The sequence below is a fragment of the Drosophila rhopaloa genome, unplaced genomic scaffold (assembly GCF_018152115.1).
Source record: "Drosophila rhopaloa isolate 14029-0021.01 unplaced genomic scaffold, ASM1815211v1 contig_3, whole genome shotgun sequence".
NCBI classification, from domain to species: Eukaryota; Metazoa; Arthropoda; class Insecta; order Diptera; family Drosophilidae; genus Drosophila; species Drosophila rhopaloa.
The window spans coordinates 8,830,913-8,855,449 of record NW_025335123.1 but is presented as its reverse complement, the minus strand read 5'-3'; the positions used below and the strand labels follow the sequence as shown (position 1 = coordinate 8,855,449).

The 24,537-nt window shown below is 41.6% G+C and overlaps 3 protein-coding genes across 5 annotated transcripts in view; 2 read left to right on the top strand and 1 right to left on the bottom strand.

Moving 5' to 3' along the window:
- LOC108040112 (GAS2-like protein pickled eggs) overlaps positions 1–16,057 on the top strand; it is a 60,747-nt gene extending 44,690 nt beyond the window's left edge. For both annotated transcript variants that reach the window (XM_017117369.2, XM_017117370.2), the window contains exons 4-10: positions 6,443–6,639; positions 6,918–7,036; positions 7,218–7,510; positions 10,555–10,662; positions 10,733–10,929; positions 11,071–11,744; positions 12,239–16,057. In XM_017117369.2, coding sequence (XP_016972858.1) covers positions 6,443–6,639; positions 6,918–7,036; positions 7,218–7,510; positions 10,555–10,662; positions 10,733–10,929; positions 11,071–11,744; positions 12,239–13,491 — 2,841 coding nt within the window. In that variant the 3' untranslated portion in view covers positions 13,492–16,057. The remainder of the gene's footprint in view (positions 1–6,442; positions 6,640–6,917; positions 7,037–7,217; positions 7,511–10,554; positions 10,663–10,732; positions 10,930–11,070; positions 11,745–12,238) is intronic.
- A 10-nt stretch (positions 16,058–16,067) lies between these two features.
- On the bottom strand, positions 16,068–17,497 carry LOC108040114 (calcyclin-binding protein). Its single transcript, XM_017117373.1, has 3 exons — positions 17,369–17,497; positions 17,132–17,304; positions 16,068–16,695 (listed from the first exon to the last, which is right to left on the bottom strand). Exons 1-3 carry the CDS (start codon positions 17,381–17,383, stop codon positions 16,188–16,190), a joined length of 696 nt encoding a protein of 231 aa, XP_016972862.1. The 5' UTR covers positions 17,384–17,497; the 3' UTR covers positions 16,068–16,187.
- Positions 17,498–18,151: 654 nt separating this feature from the next.
- Positions 18,152–23,337, top strand: LOC108040136 (cell division cycle 7-related protein kinase). 2 transcript variants are annotated; one of them, XM_017117431.2, is made up of 4 exons: positions 18,152–18,411; positions 18,549–18,953; positions 19,014–19,236; positions 21,404–23,337. In XM_017117431.2, the coding sequence occupies exons 2-4, from the start codon at positions 18,638–18,640 to the stop codon at positions 22,821–22,823; spliced, it is 1,959 nt and encodes a 652-aa protein (XP_016972920.1). In that variant the 5' UTR covers positions 18,152–18,411; positions 18,549–18,637; the 3' UTR covers positions 22,824–23,337. The 2 variants fall into 2 exon arrangements, with proteins under 2 accessions (XP_016972920.1, XP_044317196.1); XM_044461261.1 differs by lacking the exon at positions 18,152–18,411 and having other exon boundaries at positions 18,463–18,953.
- The last annotated feature ends 1,200 nt before the right edge of the window (positions 23,338–24,537 follow it).

The window sequence follows — 24,537 nt, the reverse complement described above, 5'->3', positions numbered from 1 at the left end:
TCAATAGGGGAGTCGATATAGCCATGTCCGTCTGTCCGTCTGTCCGTCTGTCCGTCTGTTTCAATACCGTTTGCGAGCTCAGTTTAAAAGCTAGCGATCTGAAACTTTCACAATCGTCCTAAAACATGTGTACGCAGATCAAGTTTGAAAATCGCCCCGATCGGACGTCTATATCCTATAGCTCCCATAGGAACAATTGGATATATCTTGCAAGAATTTATGATATTTCGAGCAGTGTAAAAGCTATTGACATTAATCTTTACAAATCATATTTTTTTATGCATACCTTGATCAGGGTAAAAGCGCGTGACGATCGGACGTCTATATCCTATAGCTCCCATAGGAACAATAGGGTAAAATCGGTTAAAATTTAATGATTTTTAGGATATTTCGCGCAGTGTAAAAGCTATTGACATAAATCTTTCCAAATCTTATTTTTTTATGCGTACCTTGATCAGGGTAAAAGCGCGTGACGATCGGACGTCTATATCCTATAGCTCCCATAGGAACAATAGGGTAAAATCGGTCCAAATTTGATGTTTTTCAGAATATTTCGCGATGTGTAAAAGCTATTGCTGTACATTTTTTCAAATCGTATTTTTTTATGCATTCCTTCATCAAGGTAAAAGCGCGTGCTGATCGGACGTCTATATCCTATAGCTCCCATAGGAACAATAGGGTGAAATCGTTCCAAATTTGATGATTATCAGAATATTTCGCGCAGTGTGTAAGCTACTAACATAAAATTTTCCAATTCTTATTTATTTACGCATATCTTGATTAGGGTAAAAGCGCTTGCCGCTCGGAAGTCTATATCTTAAAGGAGATAGGAAAAATTGTTAAAGGCTGCGAAAGTATCCCTTTTGTATATGACATTTTTGCAGTATAAAAGCAATTGACTTGAAACGATGCAAATCTAGTTTACTTATGTATACCTTATTCCTTTCGCTACTTTTTCACTTTTAGCAATTTCGTCAAAGTCTGCAAGGGTATTAAAACTTCGGCTTGCCGAAGTTAGCTTCCGTCCTCGTTTTTTTTTGGTTTTGGCGTCGAATTCTGCCACTTTTGGCCATATCCAAATGCCCATCTAGCTCTGTTGTTGGCGTCTTTCTTTTGTTTCACCCAATGTCTCCCAGCCCTAGAATCGTTAATATTTTATTATATCTTCGGCAGCTGTAATTTCCCCTGACCTTATAAAGCATACCCTCGAATTGACTTGGTCATTAACAACCTGATCGTTTAAGTCCGTTAAAGGAAATAACCCAGCTAATTAAAGGGGTATTTAGTCAAAATGATGGTGATTTATCTAACTTAAATTAGTGCGAATTAAAAAAGAAGTCTAAAACGGGGACTTTTAAAAAGGAGAAAAAACAGAAATTAACATTTTTATTAAAATTTCTTATTTATATATATTGTATGGTTTCGAAATATTTACATATTTATTAAATGCTTCTATAATATCTTATAATATGAAATGCTATTAGATGGACATTTTACACGTTTGATTAATAATTACTAGCAATTAAAAGTAATTAGTGTAACTCTTTCTTTTTGTACTTACAAAAAGAAACTCTAATGGGAAAAATATGTTTTTGTTTTAGAAATATTTTTGTCGTGAAATCAGTGAAAACTAATACTCGATTGTCTCAACATATGGTTGCTAAAGGCAAACAATAGGCCCCGTTACTGGGTTAATTGGATTGGAGCTACTCGGATTTCCAGAGCACACACTTGTTGCCATTATTACCATTTCCATTTGCGGACCCATTGGCTCCAAGTCAAGCGGAAGTTGTTGTTTCTAATTTAGTTTCGCAGATATACTTCAGCTCTGCAATCGTCATCGACAATCGCGAATTCTGAGTGATCTCATCGATTCTGCCGAGCTCTATCGAAATTGCCAATCGTCAGGGTCGCGCAAAGTTTTTCCCACACACACACAGTGCAATAAACTTTGGGTCAAAAAGAAGAAAAACAACAACAAGATACATCGAACAAGAACGCCTTCTATGGGCATTATGGAAATACCGTTACCAAGATCAAAAGACCTCCGAGCAGGTGAGCCAAACTCTGCGGATCCGATAGATCGATCATTGTTGGTTACCTGTTACCTGCAGAAATCATTTGCAAGCGAATCGATCGATCTATCATTGCCAAAGCCATGCCATATAAGCAATACGATTGTGGGTAGGAAGTCATCGCCATGGGAGAACCTTGAACCCAGAGAGACAAAGCCGCCGATGGAACGGCGTTTGAAATATGATTTTGAATGGGCCGCGGACAGTTTTTGTGATTTTGATTGAGCTCCCAGATTTCGCGGTTTTTTGTGTGTGGGGCCAATCGATGGCAATCAGCGGTGAATTAAAAAAACAACAGACAAATATGAAAATAACAGTTGAAACGGCGGCAAATCCGCTTAGCAAACTGTCTTTTGCACTCTGAAGAAATCACAAAGGCGTCTGTGTAATTGCAAAAATCAACTATTGTTTTGTACAGTAAAGACTGTACATAAAGACTGTTATGGTACAGTGTTTCAAGATATAAGCATCATTTTTTATCCATTTAAGCTTGCAAATTTTCTTATCTGAAATCGCTGTACATACTTTAATAAATGTCTTTATTTAAGCTTTTTCTAGTACTAATTTTCTAATGGAGACCATTTAAGTTTCATTATAAGATTAAACATGTTTTTTAAAGGATTCATTGAAAACTGGTTAATAGAAACAATTAAAAAAAAGTTTTTTTGTTGATTTAAAAGTTATACAGTTCATTCAAATGTTTCAGGATGATTTTCATTTTTTATCTCGCAAAACTAATTAATTCAAATAAAAACTATTAATTTCAAAAGATAATTATTGATATTTCTGAGATAACATTTTGTTGCTGGTTAACTTTTATGAAAGTTCATGTTATTAAAGCTCCACAGTTTTGCGCGCTTTTATTTTTTGCGTGAGTTTTTTTGCAATGTCATTTTATTTATTATTTGGCTGCTGCTGTTATTTCTGTGCGCTTTAATTTTGTTTTATTTAATTTGCCTTTTGCGGAAGCAAAAAATGCTTTTTGCACTGGCTGCGTTGCTCTGCCTCAGTCGGCGGCGCAGTCGACGCCCGCACTTACGTCGTCGAAATGTTACGGTACAAATAATGCGACAGAGTTTCTTTCTGCTGTTGCAGTTTATTTCGCTGTTTTTCTTTCCATTTCTTTGCAATTGCTTTTAGTAGTCATGTAATGTTATTAACGCCATATTGACATACTTTTGTGCACAGGCAAAAGCGCAGAAAAAAACTAGAGAAAAATCTAAGCTAATTACGTGACGTTACGTTACGTACCTGTAATAACGCCCTCTCTTTTTTCGCACACACCATCTACAGTCGAACTTCCATTAATGAACTTCCCTAGATCAAAGTCTTCATAAGTCGAACCAGTTGTAGATAACTATTTAAACGTATAATCAATTCAATAACAAAAAGTATATGTTGGTAGAATTTTTCTTGGCACATAATGGTTTAATTACTAGAAGTTATACTGTACTTCTTCTTCTTCCGCCTCCTTTCGCCTCCTTGCTGCCTTCTTCTTCTTCATCATGTTCTTATTCCGCATCAACGTCACGTATTTGCAATATGAAGGGGGCGTGGCCAGATTGAGTGGGCGGTGGACTACAGGTCGACCCACTTTCCATCTCTTTCCGACCCAAAGTTCTATTCCCATGGAACAAAAAGAAGAATATGAAGAAGTGGGAACCCATATGGATAAGAAGAAAAGAAGAAGAAGAGTCATGTTAATTGCTTCGACACTTGACTCTGAAGAGGCTTAGGTGGATGTGACTGCGGATGCGGATGTCACTTCACTAGGTTAGATGGATAGGAAAACAAACTAATTCATATACATATGTACATATGTAAGTTGCATTAAAAAGGGAAAGACTTTAGACCATATTAAAGCCTACAAAAATTGATTATAAATTGTGTTAGAATTTTTTGTTTGCCACATACTACACCAATAAAACCAAATTACCTTAGTTAATATCTTTTAGGTCGTTATTAATAAACTTTGGAGGTAATTTTGATACTTTTTATTCCATTGAATTTGTTGGAAGAAAAACTTGCAAAAGGTACAACCGGATCTAGGATCCATTTTATTTACTAAAGTTTAGTCAGTTATCAGATCAGTTATAAATACATGATTGTGTTTTTCATTGTTTATTAGGTTCTGTAGTCCAGATAAGATAAAAATGAGCTAGTTTATTTATTTTTTCCGGTGTCCCAATATCGATTTATCAATGGCAACCTGCACTTGCACTTGCTCCACCAACGGAAGACAACAGCAACAACAAGTGGCACGTGCTCTCGCTGTTGATGCAAGAAAGTTTTGATGTCATAATAACCATTTCCACAACGGTCCACCCCCTCTTTCTTTATTTCTTTCTTTCCTTCTCCTTTGCCTCAGTCTCAACTGTCGAATTTCGAAAGTGAAAATGTGATGCTGCGATTATCAAATATGCATGTGCGTCCGTCTCTGTCGCGCGCCACTCTGCATGCATTATTCAGATTTAGACTCGGATTCAGAAGAGGAAGAAGCCAAACAAACATTGGGAGTTGAGCTGCAGTTAACACTCGCTTACACATAGATGTACATTTCTACATACCCACAGCTGCGGTCAAGAAAATAGGTCTGAAAAGGAACCTGTGAATTTTTGCTGCCACGGAACAAAATTATAATGTGCAACATGCATAGATAGTACAATGCCACTGGGTAGATCATTTTACTCTGTTACAGGCACAAAAATTGTTTTTAATTTTTATAAGAAGATATATTTAATTATTAATTATAATTTCTTATAACTATAGGATAACATATGCATTTACAATATCAAATTAGTTAAAATAGAAAAAAAAACCTTACTGTTTTTGGGTGCTATCATTTGTATCTTCACTGTATTGCGTTGAAGCTTCGGTTCTAAGCTGGCGGCCAAAGTGAAACCAAGGCCCAAACAAACTTCGTGGGTAGCCCATCACTCCATGGAGAGCGAGAGAGATGGAGATGGCGACGAAGAAAGAGATGGGGCGAGGGAGATGCATTTAACGCCGCTGGGTTGCCGAAATGGGTTGTGGGCGTCGCAGCTTTACCTTGCAAGCGGCATGATAAGAGGCCAAAGAAGAAGAAGCCAAAGAGGCGATGCCGAAAAGAGGAAGTGGCAAAGAAGGCAGGTTGAAGGGTAAATGCTCTTTCCCAATAACAGGGGAAACTTTTAGTCAATTTAAAAACATGGTATCCTAACATAAAACATTCAATTTGAATATTAGGGGGAATAGCCAAAACATCAGAACATATTATTTAAAAGTTATAAATACATATAGTCTTTAATCCACTCGACCGTCTAACAAATTGAAATTTTACAAAATAGCTTATCCAATTTTAAAAAAATGTATAACATGTATAAATATATCTTAATTATGGTTTCTGATTTGTATATGTTTTGACACCAAATTTGGGTTCTAGTTCTTACTAATAATATGCATATTCGCAATTAGTTCAAGACCTCAATTTACCCCTTTCCACAGATTTAGATTTCCTTGAGATTTGTTAAACGTCAGCGGAGCGTCATCATCGTCGCGCAGTTGTTGCAGTTTCTGATGCCCTTATTTGGGGTTAGGGTATTATGGTAAGGTGAAACAATAAACACCAAATAAAGCATTTGTCAGATATCCATAAAAGAGGAGAGGCGGTAGAAAGAAGAAGAAGCTGAAATAATAATATTGTTTAAATATTAAATTATTACAACAAAGTGTGCATAAATGAATATGGAATGATGCAAATGGGAATGCATGACACGTCGAGACACGACTGCAGTTGCTTTTCGCCCCGAATGGGATTGGAGCTTAAGTTTTTTTTTTTTTTTTGGGCCCAGCGAACTCGGATTGCGGATGACATAACCCCCAACGTCAAATGTGCCGATGGCAAATTATATAGGAGCGGGGAATATGTGGGAAGTAGTGATACACATTTATTTCAAAATATTAAAGGTTTCCCAATAAATATATAAATCTCAAATGAAACAGATTAACTTATTAGAATAAGCCCAATTCCTCCAGAAAAATCTTTAAAATTCACTGCCCTAAAATGCCGTTCACCCCAAAAAAAAAAAGAACACAACAGCGAGAAGAAAAGAAATAAAGTATTGTCGCGACGTTGATCGTTCAACGCCCATTGCAGGTTGCAATCTGGCAAGATCGAGGGAAATCCGGGGGGACGGCCCAAAAATGCCGTGCTAAATTCTTTAGGAGCTTAAAAATAAACCGTTTTCTAGTTTTGTATTTTTGACTTTCACTCGTTTGGCACTCTGCGAAATATTTGCCGTGCTCATTGGGAATTTCTGCATCATCTCATGCTAATGCTTATGCTAATGCTAATGCTAATGCTCTTCGTTCTGTTCCTCTCCTTGCAGCACGCAAATTATGTGAGGCAGGCGGCGGAGGATTATTTGGCCCGGCGACAGGCCCGCAACAAATCGATGACCCGCTCGATGACCTCGGGTCTAGCAGGTCCAATTCTGGCCCTGGGCAACGTCCACTACCTTCCGGCCGCCAAGAGTGGCACCTTCTTCGCCCGCGACAATGTGTCCAACTTTATAACCTGGTGCAGGTGAGTCCTCAACCTTCGATTTCCAACTCAAATTCAAAAAGATAATCAATGAAATAAGTTGAGCACTTAAAATATTACGGAATATTTTTCAAAGATCAGTATTACAATTTTATTAAAAAGTTCTGATCTTATTATGGCTTTATATTGATCTTAAAGATTATAATTTTCACAAGTTGTTATAAACTAAACTCAAAAGTTATACTTAAATATTAAATGGTTAAGTGAATTATTTGAATGAGAAATAATATATGACATATGTAATCATTTAATCCCCGCAGGAAAAGCCTGAAGATCATCGAGTGCCTGCTGTTCGAAACGGACGATTTGATCATGCGCAAAAACGAAAAGCACGTTATCCTCTGTCTTCTGGAGGTGGCACGTCGGGGCGCTAAATTTGGTAAGATTCCCTCAGAATTCCCTTAAACCTCAGGAAATAAAAGAAGTTTGTGTATCAAGATTGGTATGCAAACCAATATAGGCCAACCAATCACTAACTTAAAAAGTTACTTCATTCAAATGTTAATTAAATATAAAATTAATAATATTTGAAAACTGTAAATTCCCATAATCCCTTCTAGGAATGCTGGCTCCCATGCTGGTGCAGATGGAGCGACAAATCGATCGGGAGATCGCCGCTGATAACAAGGCCAATGGTGTTGGCTCCTCGGAGAGCGGTACCCAAACGGAGGCCATTAACTCTGGACATAGTATGGCCACAACGACGACAATAACGACCACCACTGTGGAGACGGATCTGTACGATGACAGCGATGATTCAGAGACCGAGGATGATGGCGATGAGAATCCCGTGCTGATGTACGGCCCCCAGCCCCAGATAATCACCAACGATCTGAAGAGCCTCGATGAGATGGTAAGTGAAACATGATATAAGTAAATAAAATACTCTATCTTATGAACTAAAGTCAGTTCAAAATTCCGCAAATATTCTTTAAAATATATCTAAAAATTGGAGAGACCAAATAATAAGCGTAACTTCTTTCCTTAAATTGCAATGGAGTTAGCAAACTTGGTTTCCGATATCGGATCTTTCCGCTTTTGGTTTTCCATTTTCCCGCAGGGCTTTCCGTCCAAGTTTTGCGTTCCTTCGATGGCCCAGTCCCACTCCCAATGTCCACTTTGGGTTTTCTCTTTTATATTTTGTTTTTTTTTCTGTTTCTGATTTTCCTGCGCTGGCTCAACTCACGATTTGGTTTGTTATTGTTTTGCTTGGGCTGCTGTTGTTGCTAGTTTTCTCATGTCCATTTTTAGCCATGGCTAAGTTTCCAGTTACGAAAAAAAAAGCGGGACCGAAAACAATACCAAAACAAATCAGAAGCAATTGAAACTGGGACTTTGGTTTTTTTATTTATTTATTTATTTTTTTTTGTGGGTTGTTATGAGGGTTTCCCTGAGATTTGCCTGCTGCCATGTTGAGATGTCAAATTAATTTGACAAGATGACGATGTGCCAACAACAATTACAACAATTGCAATTGTCAATGTAATTGCAAGTGTGACGACAACAGCAGCAGCAACAAAGGATGAGGATTGGTCAGGCGCAATGGAAAATCATTGACGGCCAAACTAATGAAAGCCATGCAAACATTTCCTCACGCCGCCAGCAACATTGACAACAGCAGCAACATGAGCAGCAGCAACAGCAGCAACAATGTTCGACAGCTGGGGGATGGATGGTCGCTGGATGGATGGGACATGGACCTGGACATGGACATGGACCTCTCCTCGTCCTCCACCTCCAAAAAATCCACTCCGAGGCAGCCAATCAATTTGTGCAGCAGCCGCAGCAGCAGCAACAGCAGCAGCCAAATCAGCAAATAGCCTCAACAACTTGTCGAAAATCAAATGATGTGCCACCAACAGCAGAAACGAAACAAAAAGAAATGAAAAGAAAAAGCCACGATCATTTGTCGTCTCCAAAAGTCTGGAGCTGTGGAGCTGTAGAGCTGTAGAGCTGAGGAGCTTTGGAGCTGCTGGCACGTCCGCATCGCCGCTGTCTGTCTTTTCGGTCTCCAGTCTCCGGTCTCTGGTCTCCAGTTGCTGTTGGTTAGTTGGTGGCATGCGATTTATGGTTAGGCCAGGATCACATCGCTATCCCCATCGCAATCCATGGCCAGCTAATCTCGTATGCGTCAGAGTCACGCCGATCCCCGATCTTTGGCAGATCGCTGGCTGGATCGCTGGCTGGATCGCTGGCGGATTGTTCAACCCCCCTCCCGCCTCATACACACACACACACACACACACACAGCCGAAAGATTTATTGTCATGTCGGTTTCAGCTTGGAGCCACCATGGAGTTGGAGTAGTAGCTCCATCTCCAGCTCCACCTAAGCACGCATCCCATCCCATCCCATCCCATCCCAAACAGCCGGCGAGAAGGAGTTGCAAAAGTTCAAAGGTGCCAATGCGTTGCTCCTCAGCTCCAAGCTGCCACAAACTACAGTAGCAATGGGTTCGACTCACAGTCGGGGAGACCGCGTTGCTGGCGGAGAACTGCAGCTGGAGGTGGGGGTGGAGTTGGAGCCAGGGCCAGAGACAGAATCACACTGGGCAAAAAAATGTTAAGACCCCAAAGCTTAATATCCGGAATTTAATTTAATTTACTAAGTATAGTACTAAGCTTTAAGAGTTTTAGGCAATTTTTGATCACCTTTCTGCAAAGCATTAGAAAAAGCCAACATAGAAATGTGTCAAAAACAAGGCCTTCCAAAGGCATTCATTTACATTCCATAAACTTTTACAGATATTCCACTTTGAATTCGGTTTTGGAAGTTATGGCTTCTAGAAGTGCAGTTATGGAAATTTTAAACCAAACTGTTAATGCAAATTGATATTGATAATTAAGCCACAAACTCTTAGAGGTCACTTTTAAATCATATTATATTTAAATCAGTCAAAGAAGGTAAGGATGAACAAGTTTGTTTGCTAAATCGGGTTCGAGTTTTTGCAAGTGGAGAATCAGACCCAAAGGCAGGCCAGGCCAAGTCGTCATTTGTTTGTCTGCCGCCGCCCGCTGGGACGGACTGCTGATGGTGGAGCCGATGGTGACTGGTCTTGCCATGGATCCCATGGCTCCCTAGGGCAAGGGTAGCCCCCCCTCGAGGCCCCTCGGTCCTCTCCATTCGCCGCCCCTGCGGATCATTTGTTTGTTGGACAATGGCAGCGCGTGAATTTATGCAGTGAAAAACTATTTGGTGACCCCGATGCTCGTCGCTCAGCTCCTTCGACTTCTGCTTCTCCCCCCCACCCACCTCAACCCTCTTTTTTTTTGGGCAAACTGCAGCTACAAACTGCCACTGCAGAAGTCAGGGAGTTAGGAAGTCGGGGAACTGATCAGGTCAGACTTATGCAATGCTGAGGGTCAATCAAGGGGGAAGGAAATGGAGGATTGGACACTTGGAGTCAAGAGTTTTTGGCTGCAGATCTCTGCGAGTTAGTACAGTGCCACTGAGAACATTTGCTGCTCGAGATGATCGTGTTAAAGGCCCACACAATATTCCCTATCACTCACTGCTCTTAATTAGCCATCGTTAAATGCTAATTAAATCTATATATTTCACTTTAATAACTGTCATCATTGCACGTTTATATGGTCATTTGTTGAAATGTATTTAGCTTGCAATCGACTGTTATGGCAGAGAGCTCTGTAATCACATGTGTTTATAAAATAATTTTACCATATCATCTTAATTGATTCAATCATTAATCATTTGGTACCATAATAATTTATTCTCAATTGCTGTATTTAGGTTTTATCTTTAAAAATAATGTTTTGAATGCAGGGTATCTTAATAATTGAAGAATAATTATGTTATATTAAGTATTTTGTTGACAACAGCAACATAGGGAAATACATTGTATTCCAATTTATTCAAACCATTTTTATTCCTTTACAGGTCAGGGATCTGGTCGAGAAGTGCACATGTCCCTCGCAGTTTCCCATGGTCCGAGTGTCCGAGGGCAAATACCGCATCGGCGACACCAAAGTTCTCATCTTTGTGCGGGTGAGTATTGCAACAACCAAGTAAAATTGGCGTTATCGATCAGTTTTAATGGGTCCTGTCCCACTTGCAGATCCTCCGTTCTCACGTAATGGTTCGTGTGGGTGGCGGCTGGGACACACTGTCCCATTATCTGGACAAGCACGATCCGTGCCGCTGCCGGGCTCAACATCGCAGCTCCGTGGCCGCCCGTCTCGTTCCCCGCCAGTCCCCGAACCACAATCCCAGCAATGGAATCGAGCTCCATAAGGCCCAGGTGATATTCGAGAGGTGAGTCCTTATCAAATCTTCAAGTTATTTAATCGAATCAATCGAAGATCGTTTATCGTTAATATCATTGTGAATTTATCGATGATTTTGCAACGATTTCATCATTATGTACAATATATGTAATGCTATCTATTAATCCAGGTCACCGCCAGCAGCTCGTCGCGTATTCAACAGTCCCAATTGCAATGGGGGATCGGGAACGGTGTCGGGCATGGGAGGAGGATCCACCGCAGCCGGAGCAGGAGTGGTGGGCGTGGCCCCGCCTCCACCGCTCCAGAACGGTCACAGTCTGTCGCCCAATTCGGGAAAATACCGCAGTCGCAGTCCGACGCCACAGCGCAAGTTTCTTAATCAGCAGACGAACGGAGGCGGAGGCGGAATCGGAGGAAGTGCATCATCCGCAACGGGATCCAGCCAGACGGCAGTCAGCACAGAAGCCTCCAGTGGCCAGCTGCTCGGATCGTCCAGTCTGGCCAGGCGCTCCATGTCGCCAAGTCCGCGCCGGCTGATCGATATGCGCAAGAAACAGAGCTCCCTGGACTCGTACAGCAGTGGTCCCAAATCGCTGCCCGGCTACAGTTGCTCCCTGGAGGAGGCGAACGGAGGAGGAGGAGCTGCGGTCGGATCGGCAATAGGCTCTACAGGATCGGGGACGGGGGCGGAGCAGGGTGGCGCCAACAAGTTCGAGAATATCAGCGACAATGGCAGCGAGATCAGCGACGAGGGATACCGCAGCCTGGGCGTCATCCAATCGGGTGCCCAGAAACGCGAGTCCCTGCACAGTCAGGCCTCCATCGAGGACGCTGAAAGCAATGGTGAGTGGCTATCCTAATGGGAATACCAACCCGCATGGCTCATAATTCAACAATAATGCCTATGGTCTGAGTTTCTTTTATAAAAACAAACATTAAGTATCACATAATCATATAATTAAAATAATGAGGATAAAAATCCAATAGCATTTGTTATAATAATATTTATATAGTTTACGTATTTTCTTGAATGTCCAAAAGTATGCCGTACTTTTTACTTTATAGTTATCTAATAAAAAATTTGAATATTTCCAAGAGACTAGAGAATAAGAACAACATTAAATTCAAATTCTTTATTTAAAATACAAATTTTCAGAATATTTAAAAAAATTAAAATTGTACAGTTTCAGATAATTATCAAAAACAATTGCTAAAGGCATCCAGTTGAATTTTAACAAAACAATGAAATGAGTTTGATCCTTCTAAGCCAATAAATTAAAATGGAAATTAAATAATTTAATCAATTTCATTTAACTTATCCCCTTTTCAATCCGCAGCGCGTCTGGATCAGACCTCCAGTGACTCGCAGATCTCGCCCTCCGATGAGCCGGCGGAGAAGACAGCCGTGGATATTCTGGAAGAGGAGGACCTTGGCAGCCAGGACCGTGAGGAGGAGCACGAGGACTACTCCGTGTGCGATGGCCCCCAATCCCTGCCAGCGATTCTCAGCGGGGCCCACAAGCTGAACGATAAATTCGAGCAATCCGGGATCTTCATCACCGACGACGAGATCACCGTGGACATGGTGCCCAAGGCCGAAGATCAATCAGTGACCCCAGCTCCCGGAATTCCGACTCCCAATCTCAGCAAGATTCCACGCTCGCCACTGGCACAACGTCGTCGCCGGAGCATCGATAATAGTACATGCGGCGGTGCCGGCGGAAGCCTGCAGGATTTGAGCAGCCGCTCGGGACTACCAGCTCCGGCTGCCTTTAGCCGAAAACAGCCCGTCTATCGATCCGTGCGAACACGCCATTCAACGGGTGCCACGCCCACTCCGGTGGCGCCGCCCCGATCGCGTCAAGCCACCCAGTTGCCCATGGTGCGGGATGTCACGAACACATGGAGTGGACGAGCCACTGGGGCACCGAAGCGACGACCTCCCTGCACCGCCGACACCTTTGTGGCACCCACAAATGGACAGGCAGCAGGATCGGGATCGGGATCGGGATCGGGACCCTTTGAGCGGAACGGCAAGGGACGCTCCTCGCAAATCCTCTACGACAGCAATGGCCGGCGGGTGAGGAGTGGGGCACCGGGATGCACCAGTTCGCTGACCACGTCGCCAGTCAAGAATCACGCCTCCTCACCGCTGGCCCAACAACTCCTGGAGGCGGCCAGCAGCGCGAAGAACGATGCCCAGATTCTGGAGAAGATGAAGTCCCTACTTTCACGCTATGCGGCTGGTAACCAAGCGAAAGCGGGAACAGCAGCAGCAGGATCAGGAGCAGGACCAGCAGCGAACAAGATCAACAGTAATGGCAAGAAGACGCCGGTCTACGAGGACTTCACCACGGCCTGGGTGCACAGCAATGGGAATCTGGAGCGATCGGAGAGCTGTTCGCCGCCAGCGAAGGCCCGATCCAAGCGAAGTTCCGCCGCCAGTTCCTGCGAGAGCAATAACTCCAATGCGGGAACGGGTGGAGCGGGGGCAGGAGGAGCAGGATCGTCCAGTGTGGTGTCGCCCAGGCGGGAGAGGGGCATGTCCAAGATCCCGGCGCCAGTGCGCCACCATACAGAGCTTTACTAGCAGCGCCGGAGGACGCCAAGCGTCCAGGTCCGTTTCCAAGCCAAGTCGAGGGTTTTTTGAAAAGCCTCCAAGCGAGCAGAGGAGCAAAGCGATGAAGTGGAGTCGAGTGACTGGGGATTGGGGGTAGTACATACATCTATGTATAAGATAGGGTTAAAGCCAAGCTGGAATTGTCTGCTGCTGCTACGGCGTGTGTGTGTGCGTGGAGAGCAGAGGAAGGATGAAGAATCAGAAGGGGATCCATTGAAGGAAGTAGAAGAACCATTACAAAATGGGCGATCGAAAGGTAACCCTTTAAAAGATTTAAACCCAGAAGACAGTCTATTAAATGATGGTGCATCGCAAGATGAGCCATAGAACCTTTTCCAAAATGGAAAGTCATAAGGAAAACCATCTCAAAAGACAAAGAATCGGAGGTGACCCCACTCCAAAATAAAGCCAGGGGAAAGCCATAGCTATAGGATACCCAAATCAGAATCAGGATCGAAAAATGTTGAGTGAAGAGTGCGAAAACTGAAACTGCCTCAAAGACAGACAGGTCAGAATCCCTAGCAGCCAGAGACCCCAAGCATATCCCCCTTATAAACAGCTCTCTATCTAAGTAACTTTTTTTCCTTAACTCAACTATAATGAACCCCCTATACTCGTCGTTATATAAGCTCCCTACGTTATGAACTCTCTTTCCGTGTAACCACTAGGCGCAAGCTCCACTTTCCTTAAGCTTCATATTTCCAAACAAGTCAGTTACAACTTTTGTGACTTTATAGAATAACTGCATTTTCGTAATTAAAATCAAAAGCATTTGATTTGTATTTAAAGCTAGCGTATTAACGAAGTTATATATGAATTTCGGGACACCCCCAGTTGGCTTTGATCTGTGCTGATCTAGGGTAATGAATTAACCATATATACAATCCAAATTTGAGACTCGAGTAAAAATTTTAAATCAATTTTTTGTCTAGAACCTAGAACAGGAATTTTAAATCTACACAAAAGCCTCATGCAAAACAATATTGAATATATCTATTAAAAAAGCATACACACACACATAAACACACACACAATCGCATATACATAGACGAAGCATAAATAGTTTTCTAGAAATTTTTAAAGTAAAGCCAACAAAATTCTTCAGATTCGATTTGTAGCGAAGCCGAATACATTTATTTTTGTACGCTTGATCAGAGGAACCGGCGGAGATCGTGGGATCGGGAAAGAAGAATAGCTTTTAGACAACTCGACTTTTACAGTATAGCTATATATATATACAAGGAAGATTGGATTCGGTTAGAGGGATATATAGCATGCATAGCTAGGAAATGAGGCGACCGCCCCCGCAAAACACCTCCGAAAAGTGGGTGCTCCTTGGTCTGGAACTCCAAAATCACGCTCTTCAAACACACAAGCCTGCACCACCAAAAACACACACACACACCCACACCACACAAGGAATACAGTGCGTTTCGGAACTGTAAGGCAGATCCAAGAGTTTAGTTCGAATTTAATGACCGTTTAATCACACTACACTAAAATAGACAACTGTATCGAATTACCTTAGTAACTTATAATCAAAGCGATTCGATAACAGCCCCAAAACGCATTGTTATTACCAAGCATACTTTATCAAACACATAAAATATAAACACAAAACAAGTAAAAAACGGTCACAAAAAAAGGAAAATAACTGAGAAACTATAGCTTTTAATGGATATCGTAGAGCGAACGAACGAACCATAGCATAATTTTCAGAACCCTTCAAATTTATACAACTAAAAACACACATACATATACTGTATGAATATTATTATTTTTTTTTTATTTAGCTTTAGCAATGTTAACATATAGTTTAGTACATCGTACCTATGATCATAACTATATAGATTGTAAATTGTGTTTGTCTAATTGCCCCCATGTTGTATAGTTCTTATGTACTCGTAAAATCGGCCTTAATGTTCAGTCTGTCGATACCTTATATCAGTTTTATATTGAATTTTTTTTTTCTTTTTTATAATTTCTATTTGAATTAAGTTGCGTTTTTTTAGCTTTTTATTGTACACCAAATGATACCAATTTATGTATAGAATCGAAGTGGCGAAAGAGATCGCAACCAAAATAATTAATGATTAATTGTTTAACAATTAAATTGTTCCAATACACACACACACATATAGACAAAAAACAATACACATACACACCTGATCCGTGGTGTAATTATAATTATAGAGAATTAAGCAATTTGACCGATTTGCATGCCAAAAGGTTGATAACAAATCGAATGAAGAGAGGAGGAGATTGCACCACGGGTTCTCGAGCGCTGGCCATGATGAGCATTGCATCGCATCGCATATAATATATATATATTTGGATATATATCGCAAAACATATAAAGTGTATTTTAAATACAGCTAAAGTGTAATTATCAATTCATTTCAAAAGCAAACTAACTATTACAAATGGAATAGATTAGACCGCAAGGGTGTACTCTAAGCGAACCAGCAGCATAATTGATTTTAATCACAAGAATTTAATTAATAAAAGCCTATATACAATTATATAAAATCCAAAACAACTAATGGTTTTAACTTAATGCCCTCGTAGGGCTTTTATTTATCCACAAATACACATTGTGCTGGAATCAAAGCAGTGCCTAAGTATTTAGCAATACATGAAGTCGGTTGGGCGGTGGGTTATATTATCTAGAGATCGCCGAGAGAATCCAAGCCGCCACCCGTCTCCTTACCAAACTTGGCCTTATCCTGACTCTCGGTCCAGGCCTTGGCAATCATTTGCTTCGTTTTCGAGTCACCATCATTGTACATCTTCTTCATGATGTTTACAAGCGCCGATTCAGGATTATCGCTATCCTTGCTCATCTCGGTGTCCTGTTTTTGCTTCAATCGTTTCTGGATGGCTGTCAACACGTCCCAGTTCTCGCCCTCCTTGGCCTTCTTCAGATAGATAGCCACCATGTCCGTTTTGATCTTGCGATAGCTCTTCTCCACATCAATTTCATGCAGCAGATTGTTCACGCTGAGCCCAAAGTCCTTACCTTGCAGATTGCGCACATGCAGCTGGAGTGAGGTTGTCGTGTAGTTGACGGTCACATCCTCCTCCGAACAGCCCTGCACGCCGTTCAGCGTGATGAAGAGCTTTACAAACTTGGCGCTCTGGTCCCAGCCGTAGTCGGTCAGCTCGTGCAGATATCTGGGGGATGCAGATGGGAGGATTATAGTGCAGGCTTAAGCAATGGATACTACAGTTTTATAAACTTGTAGTAAATTAAAAGTTTATAAACTTTTGCAGTTATAAAAATAAAGGTTTTCCTTAAGATGTATTATTCTCAGGAAGGCTAAAACGTTGAACTTACTAAATATATCAAGCAGTATATGGTGAATGGGTTTACCTTATGCATTCGGTGTGCTCAGGAATAAAACATATGCTTAATCACACACACAATGAACGGACATAATAAAACTACTACAATGCACAAGAATATATACATATTCTTTAGAAAGTACACAATTATAGAACCCTGTAAATCCTTGTGAGCAACGTGACTATCGAGATACATATGAGTTCAAGACCCTCGTGGGTATGGGAATCCCTGGATTGCCCAGACTTGAAGCACCCCGGCGCTCACCTCTTGGCATCGCTAGATCCCGCTGCCTTTCGCTCCGCCGCAATGCGCGCCTTCATCTCCAGGTTGACGATCTCCCGTTCCGCCTCCGCTTTTGCCGTGGTCAGCACGCCTTTTACGCGGGCGCCTTTGGCCTGCTCCAAAAAGGCCGCAAACTCAGCCACATCGCTTTTAAGCTGTTTTACAAGGGGGTGCATCGTTAGTCAAGTAATAACACATCTGGTTACCAGTCAGACTTACCTGTTCCAGGGCCATATTGTCTAGATTACCAATAGCACTGACTTATTTCGTAAATCCGCAGAAATTTCGAGCAACTCAATGACGCCGGCCGCCGCACTAAATGTTCTAGAAGACGAATAACGCGTGGATGAGATGGGCACATTGCGGAAAATACTTCTTATGTATTTTTTGGTATTTTTTGTAGGCAGACTTATAACATAAATTAACTACAACCAGACGGGAACACAAAATATCCTAAATTACAAGGTTAAGATAAAAAAAATGAATAAAAAATGTAATAAAGAAGTTATTCGTCCCTAAAATATACAGGATTCCTTGCAAAAAAAAAAACCGGCAGATTATCGATACCAGATTTTTTAATTGATTTAGAAGTACCTTCTCAAACCACTGCTGATTCTTGGCGCACTTTTGTGCGTTATTTTTTGTTTTTTATTCAATGGTATTTAACTTTCAGTAAAACAATAACAAAACATTAAGAATAGGAAATTCATAAAAAACTTTGATTTGCTATATGGAAACCGAACAGGGTCCACAAAAGTATTTATGTATTTAATGAAAGTGGACATGATATTAGTTTTAAATCGAGCTGGATTGAGAGGATTCAATAGTTAAATTTCACACGCAAGTGAAACCAAGGACAATAAATTTTACAGCGCATATGCCGAACTTTCCCACACCTTTCACTTCCGCTGTAATGGCGATTTCCCGCCAAGCGAGTGTGACCAGTTGGGGATCGCATGACGTTTCGGTATTCTACTCGCAAAAACGGCAAGCACACTTATAATTAATGGCCTCCGTCGCAGTCGAAAAAAAACCATCGATGGTACCGGCTGGACTGAAATTGAACCATCGATATTATCAATAGTGCCATCGATGGTTTTATACCAAATATCTCGCCGAGACAATACGACCCAGTTAACGTGCTTTATCCAGGGAATCCACTTCTCACCAGCGGACGCTGCGCCACAGCCAGAGTTCCGGGATTAAAGGGCGGCGCAGCAGGTTCCGCTATTTGGGATTCCGGATAGAGAGAAGGCATCCAAGTGAGTAGGCCTTGCCGGATAGGGCAATGCCATCAATCACAATCAATCCACAAAACAATCCCAACTGTTCGACACCCCTTTGGCTCTATTTAAAACCCAAAATTGCATTAAATTTAAATTATCCGTGTACTTTTCAGGCCAACAGTCCCCGCAGTAAAACAACTGAGACACAAGCCGATGCCCAGGAGTAGTCTGCTTCTAAGATATCCAGTTAAAGCGCCGGATAATGGCCGATCGCGTCTTGTACCAGGAGTTGGCAACGACAGGCAATCACTATCGCCGCCCCAGGTCGGGAGTGGGGAGTCCCAACATGGTCTATGCCAATGGGGGAGGATCCTGGCGAGCAGCTCCAAGGCAACAGCAAAGGCAGCAGCAGCAGCTTCACCAGAAACCAAACCCTCAGCCGTTGTTCAACAGTCCAGCAGCTGGAGGAAGATGTCTGGTGAAACAGGAAGAGCAGCCTATGGACCCCACAGGAGCTGAAATGGTGGGTTTACCGGCCACTCCGAGAACCACTAAGCAAGCGCGCAATAAAAGCGAAGGTGAGCTTAATAATCTAAAATGTTATAAACTCCAGTAATCCCTGTACTCTGTCCCCGTAGAAGCCATCAATGATCTCCTTGTGCGAATACCGGACATTGGCCAACTGTTCGATGTGCACAGCCGGATTGGTAATGGAACCTTTAGCACGGTTTTACTGGGAACTTTACGGCGGGAGTCGCATCTGCCGGACAGTCTGCGCCGCAAGTTTGCCATCAAACATCATATACCCACCAGCCATCCGGATAGGATAATGAAGGAGCTGCAGTGCATGACCAAAATGGGGTAGGTCCTCAAGTTACATATCCCCTATTCCCGATTATCCTTAGAATCCCCTGAAATGTATACACCCACGCTCTTTCGTCCTCGCCTGCGTCAAACGCCGTTAAACGACGTCAGCCGGTAGCCGCTCCATCTACGTCATTGCAATTTATTTCGCCGCACGAACGAGCGAGATGGGGAGACTATAGCGTTCGTTTATTGCACTTTCACACGCCATTCACGTGCCCATTTACAGTTACATTGAAGCCCTCTCGCTCTCTCCCTGCACAGAAAAAAATTCACTTCTATTTATATATGTATATATGTGTATATATATTTACATTTTTTAAATGTTTATATGCGAATAATTTCAAATCTAGATAAATTCCACATTTGTTTACGTGAAATGGCATCTGCCTCTGCACAACGAAAAAAACCCACTTGTTATGCTTAGGACAAATATATATTTATATTTTTACCCCATTTCTTTGTGGTGAATAATTAGTCATAATAAATTATACATTTATTTTATGTTAAATTGTATAATAAGCTAGAGCCGTAGAGCATCTAAAAAACCATCGAAATCGTTTTTAACATTTTTAACAAAGGCCAAAAACTCCATGTGGTAAAACCACCCAGCTCAAAACCACCACTGTCCAGTAAATTTTTATATATTACTGAGCTTTAACTATTTTGATATAAATATATCAATATCAATATCAATGATATAAATATATCAACCTAATAATATTAATATGCTGATAAAATCATTAAATTAATTACATTTACCCAACTTTTTTTTTCTGTGTGGCAGATGTAATGTTTGTTTATATCACACATGCGTGGTTTCGAGTACAGACACTCGCATATCCTGCAATCCCAGCCGTCTGTTATCGATTGCCTTTCCCGGCACGTCGATTAGATTAGGCCGAATTCGAATCCAAATCGGTTTAATACCGCCTCGAACCGGAGGAGTTAGGGTATCGTCGTCATTGGTCAGCTCATCAGCCGGCTGTATAATTCACCCTCTCCCAAAAAAAGAGAGGGAAAGTAAGTGGGCAGTTTGTGTAGGCGGCGTTGCGTGTTTGACATTAGCCGGCTGCCCGGCTGCCCCCTGATTACCCATCTTTTGCCCCTCGAAGACCCATTCGCCTGCTGCGATTTTGTGTCTATTCAAGCAATTTGCGCAAATTCCGCAGACCCAATTGCGTCACAGTCGATGATAATTATGACTGGGCCATGCCGAGTGCTCCCTCACGTATTCACGTATGCCGTATACCATTTTTCGTATGCCCATCGCCCAGTTCGCAAATCGCATCTTCCATATCGCCCATCGCTCACCCATCGTGTGTGCTGTGCAGTTAACTAGAAGATATGCTGAACAAAATATTTTTCAGAAATATTATTGTACGAATACTAGTGCTTTTCTCAATCAATAACTAATTATTTTATAGTTGAATAAACATTTTTTTACAATAGTAAAGAAAATACTACAAATTGCAAAAAAATTAGAATTGTGGATTTTGACCGAAGGAAACTTACAAAAGGGGCTTTTACCAAAATATTTATATATATAAAAATGATCAGAATTTCAGAATTTAAAGTTTTCGTTGTCAACACCTTAATACAAAAAATAGTAATTTTTTTATTTTAAGAAACATTGTCTTGAAAATAGCTAAAAATATGGGCTTCACTGGTTCTGAGTGTGACGTCGAAGCGCCTCTCTCTCATTATCTCTCTGTAACAAACAGACATGGTGGGCGAAAATGTGTAGGCGAAGAAGGGAAAGCTGGCTTGAAATAATCCGGCTGTCCAATTAAATCAATCCTAACCCAGGATTTTGATATATAAATTGTTTTTTTTTTTATTTTAGAATATAACGTTTGGGCGTATAAACTAACTATTATATCAAACAAAAGCCATATGCCTTTAAGACTAGTAAAAAACAAACAATAGAAACAGATTCGTTAATTTAACCTTATTTAAATCAGAAATACGTCACTGCTTTGAAACACAGTATTACAATTTCCAGAACTAATTTAAAAAACAAAAATCTTATGTATAATCGTATGAATTCCCAGATTGAATTGTATGTAAAATCGTCAAACTGGTCATCAAATTTTTCTCTTATCTATGGAATCCAAAACAATCTATCTAATCTACTGTTTTTCCGCTCTATTTCGATTTCCAGGGGAACGGATAACGTGGTGGGCATCCACTGCTGCCTACGATGTGACGCCTCTGCCGCTTTTGTGATGCCCTATATGGCTCATGACCGATTCCATGATTTTTACACGCGGATGGACGTGCCCGAGATCCGGCTATATATGCGAAATCTACTCGTGGCCCTGCGCCATGTCCACAAGTTCGATGTCATCCATCGTGACGTGAAGCCAAGTAACTTTCTCTATAATCGTCGCCGCCGTGAGTTTCTCCTGGTCGACTTCGGCCTGGCCCAGCATGTAAATCCTCCGGTTATGGGCTCTGCTGGAACTGGTGCCTCCTCCGCTGCCAACAACAACAACAATAACAGTAAGCGACCACGCGAGCGGGAAACAACGGAGGCAGTGCAGCAAAGTGCATCTGCGGATGCAGGTTTGGGTGGAGCTGTTAAGCGTATGCGTTTGCACGAGGAATCCAGCAAGATGCCCCTGAAACCGGTAAACGATATTGCTCAAAGCGAAATGCAGCCGCCGGCCCTAGATGGCTCCAATCCCGTCCAGCAACAGCCAGTGCAGCAGCAGCAGACACAAGCGCAGATGGATCAAACAGCCTCCACTGCATCCGGGAGCAAGTACAATACAAATCGGAATGCCTCCGGAGCGGCCAACAACGCCAAATGCTTTTGCTTCGCAAATCCATCGGTTTGCCTCAATTGCCTAATGAAAAAGGAGATACATGCCTCTAGGGCAGGAACACCTGGCTATCGACCGCCTGAAGTTTTGCTCAAATATCCGGATCAGACCACCGCCGTGGATGTTTGGGCGGCAGGTGTGATTTTCCTCTCGATCATGTCGTCGGTGTATCCGTTTTTTAAGGCACCCAACGATTTTATTGCCCTGGCCGAGATTGTCACCATATTCGGGGATCAGGCCATTAGGAAAACGGCTTTGGCCTTGGAGCGCATGATTACATTGAGTCAGAGGTCCAGGCCACTTAATCTCCGCAAGCTGTGCCTGCGTTTTCGCCATCGTTCCGTTTTCAGTGATGCCAAGCTTCTAAAGAGCCATGAATCTGTGGATGGAAGGTGCGAGGTGTGCAGGAACTGTGATCAGTACTTCTTCAACTGCCTCTGTGAGGATAGTGAATATTTGACGGAGCCACTGGATGCCTACGAATGTTTTCCGGCCAGCGCCTATGATTTGTTGCACCGCCTGCTGGAGATAAATCCTCATAAGCGGATCACCGCCGATGAGGCACTGCAGCATCCGTTTTTCACAGCCGCCGAGGAAGCAGAGCAGGCGACGGATCATGATCAAGTGGCAAATGGAACACCGCGAAAGGTGCGACGGCAAAGGTATCACAACCACAAAACGGTGCCCGCCACTCCAGAGCAACTGAAGCAACAGGTGGCCCTTGACCTGCAGCAAACGGCCATTAACAAACTGTGAAACTAGTCCTCATACATTACATACACCACACAGTCTCGTCATTTGTATATAGAGTATACCCGTATCACATATCACGATTGTACATACATATATAAACAACACCCATCCGAGCACATCTCATATGCACCCAAAGAACTCGTCCAGTGTACAGTGTCCAAGTGCCCAGCTCGGCCGCATCTACTTACCTCAAGCTGCAGGAAGAAAAACCAAATGAAGCACTCAACCCACATATATTTATAGAAAACGTTTCAATCATGAACAAATAGAAAGGAATACAAAAAAAAAGAAGAGAATGATTATGAATTATGGCCGAATGGCTTGAAAAGATTGTATAGATTAGATCCGCAAAGGCAACCCAAGTGCATGACCACCGACCAGTGGCAGGAATTCCGCACTATCCATCATGTTGAATAGTTCGAATAGTTTAAGCTAACCTAAGTATTGCATTGTATATCAGAAAACCATGTGAAGGGGGATATATAAAGAAGCAAAAATATATTTATACCATGAAGTATGAGAACTGGTTTTTTTTGTGGGGCTCCTAAAGAAATTCAATTATTATTAGAAGTGTGCCACTTTTAATTTGGATATCTGTAAGAATAGTTACGGTCTTAGAGCAATTTTTGGTGCTTTTCTGCAAAGCCATTATTCGAAATTTTTGTATCGAAATGTCGAAAAAATCGACCCAAAAATAAAAACCAAGATTTGAACAACGAATTTTAGGAAATTAAACCAGAATCATTTAAAAATATATCGGATTTCTGTACGAAAAATTATGGGCTTAAAAGTGCACATTTTGGTAACATGTTTGCAAACCCATTTTTGGAAAATTTGGAAAGTGACGAAAAATTGACTAAAAAAGTAAGAAAAGTTATGTGTTTAGAAGAGCAGGTTTTAGGTGACTTTTCAGCAAAGCCATTTTTCGAAAATTTTGAAAGGGGTAACAACATTAAAATGACGAAAGATCGACCCCAAAATACAAATCAAGCTGAGAACACAGATTTTTGGAAAATTAAGCCACGATCATTTAGAAGTATGCCACTTTAAAATCGGATGTCTGTAAGAAAAGTTATGGGTTTAAAAGTGCAGGTTTTAGGTGACTTTTCAGCAAAGCCATTTTTCGAAAATTTTGAAAGGGGTAACATCATTAAAATGACGAAAAATCGACCTCAAAATACAAACCAAGCTGAGAACACAGATTTTTGGAGAATTAGGCCACGATCATTTAGAAGTACGCCACTTTGTAATCGGATGTCTGTAAGAAAAGTTATGGGCTTAGAAGGGCAGGATTTTGGTGACTTTTTAGCAAAGCCATTTTTCGAAAATTTTGAAAGGGGTAACATCATTAAAATGACGAAAAATCGACCCCAAAATACAAACCAAGCTGAGAACACAGATTTTTGGAAAATTAAGCCACGATCATTTAGAAGTATGCCACTTTAAAATCGGATGTCTGTAAGAAAAGTTATGGGTTTAAAAGTGCAGGTTTTAGGTGACATTTCAGCAAAGCCATTTTTCGAAAATTTTGAAAGGGGTAACATCATTAAAATGACGAAAAATCGACCCCAAAATACAAACCAAGCTGAGAACACAGATTTTTGGAAAATTAGGCCACGATCATTTAGAAGTATGCCACTTTAAAATCGGATGTCTATAAGAAAAGTTATTGGTTTAAAAGTGCAGGTTTTAGGTGACTTTTCAGCAAAGCCATTTT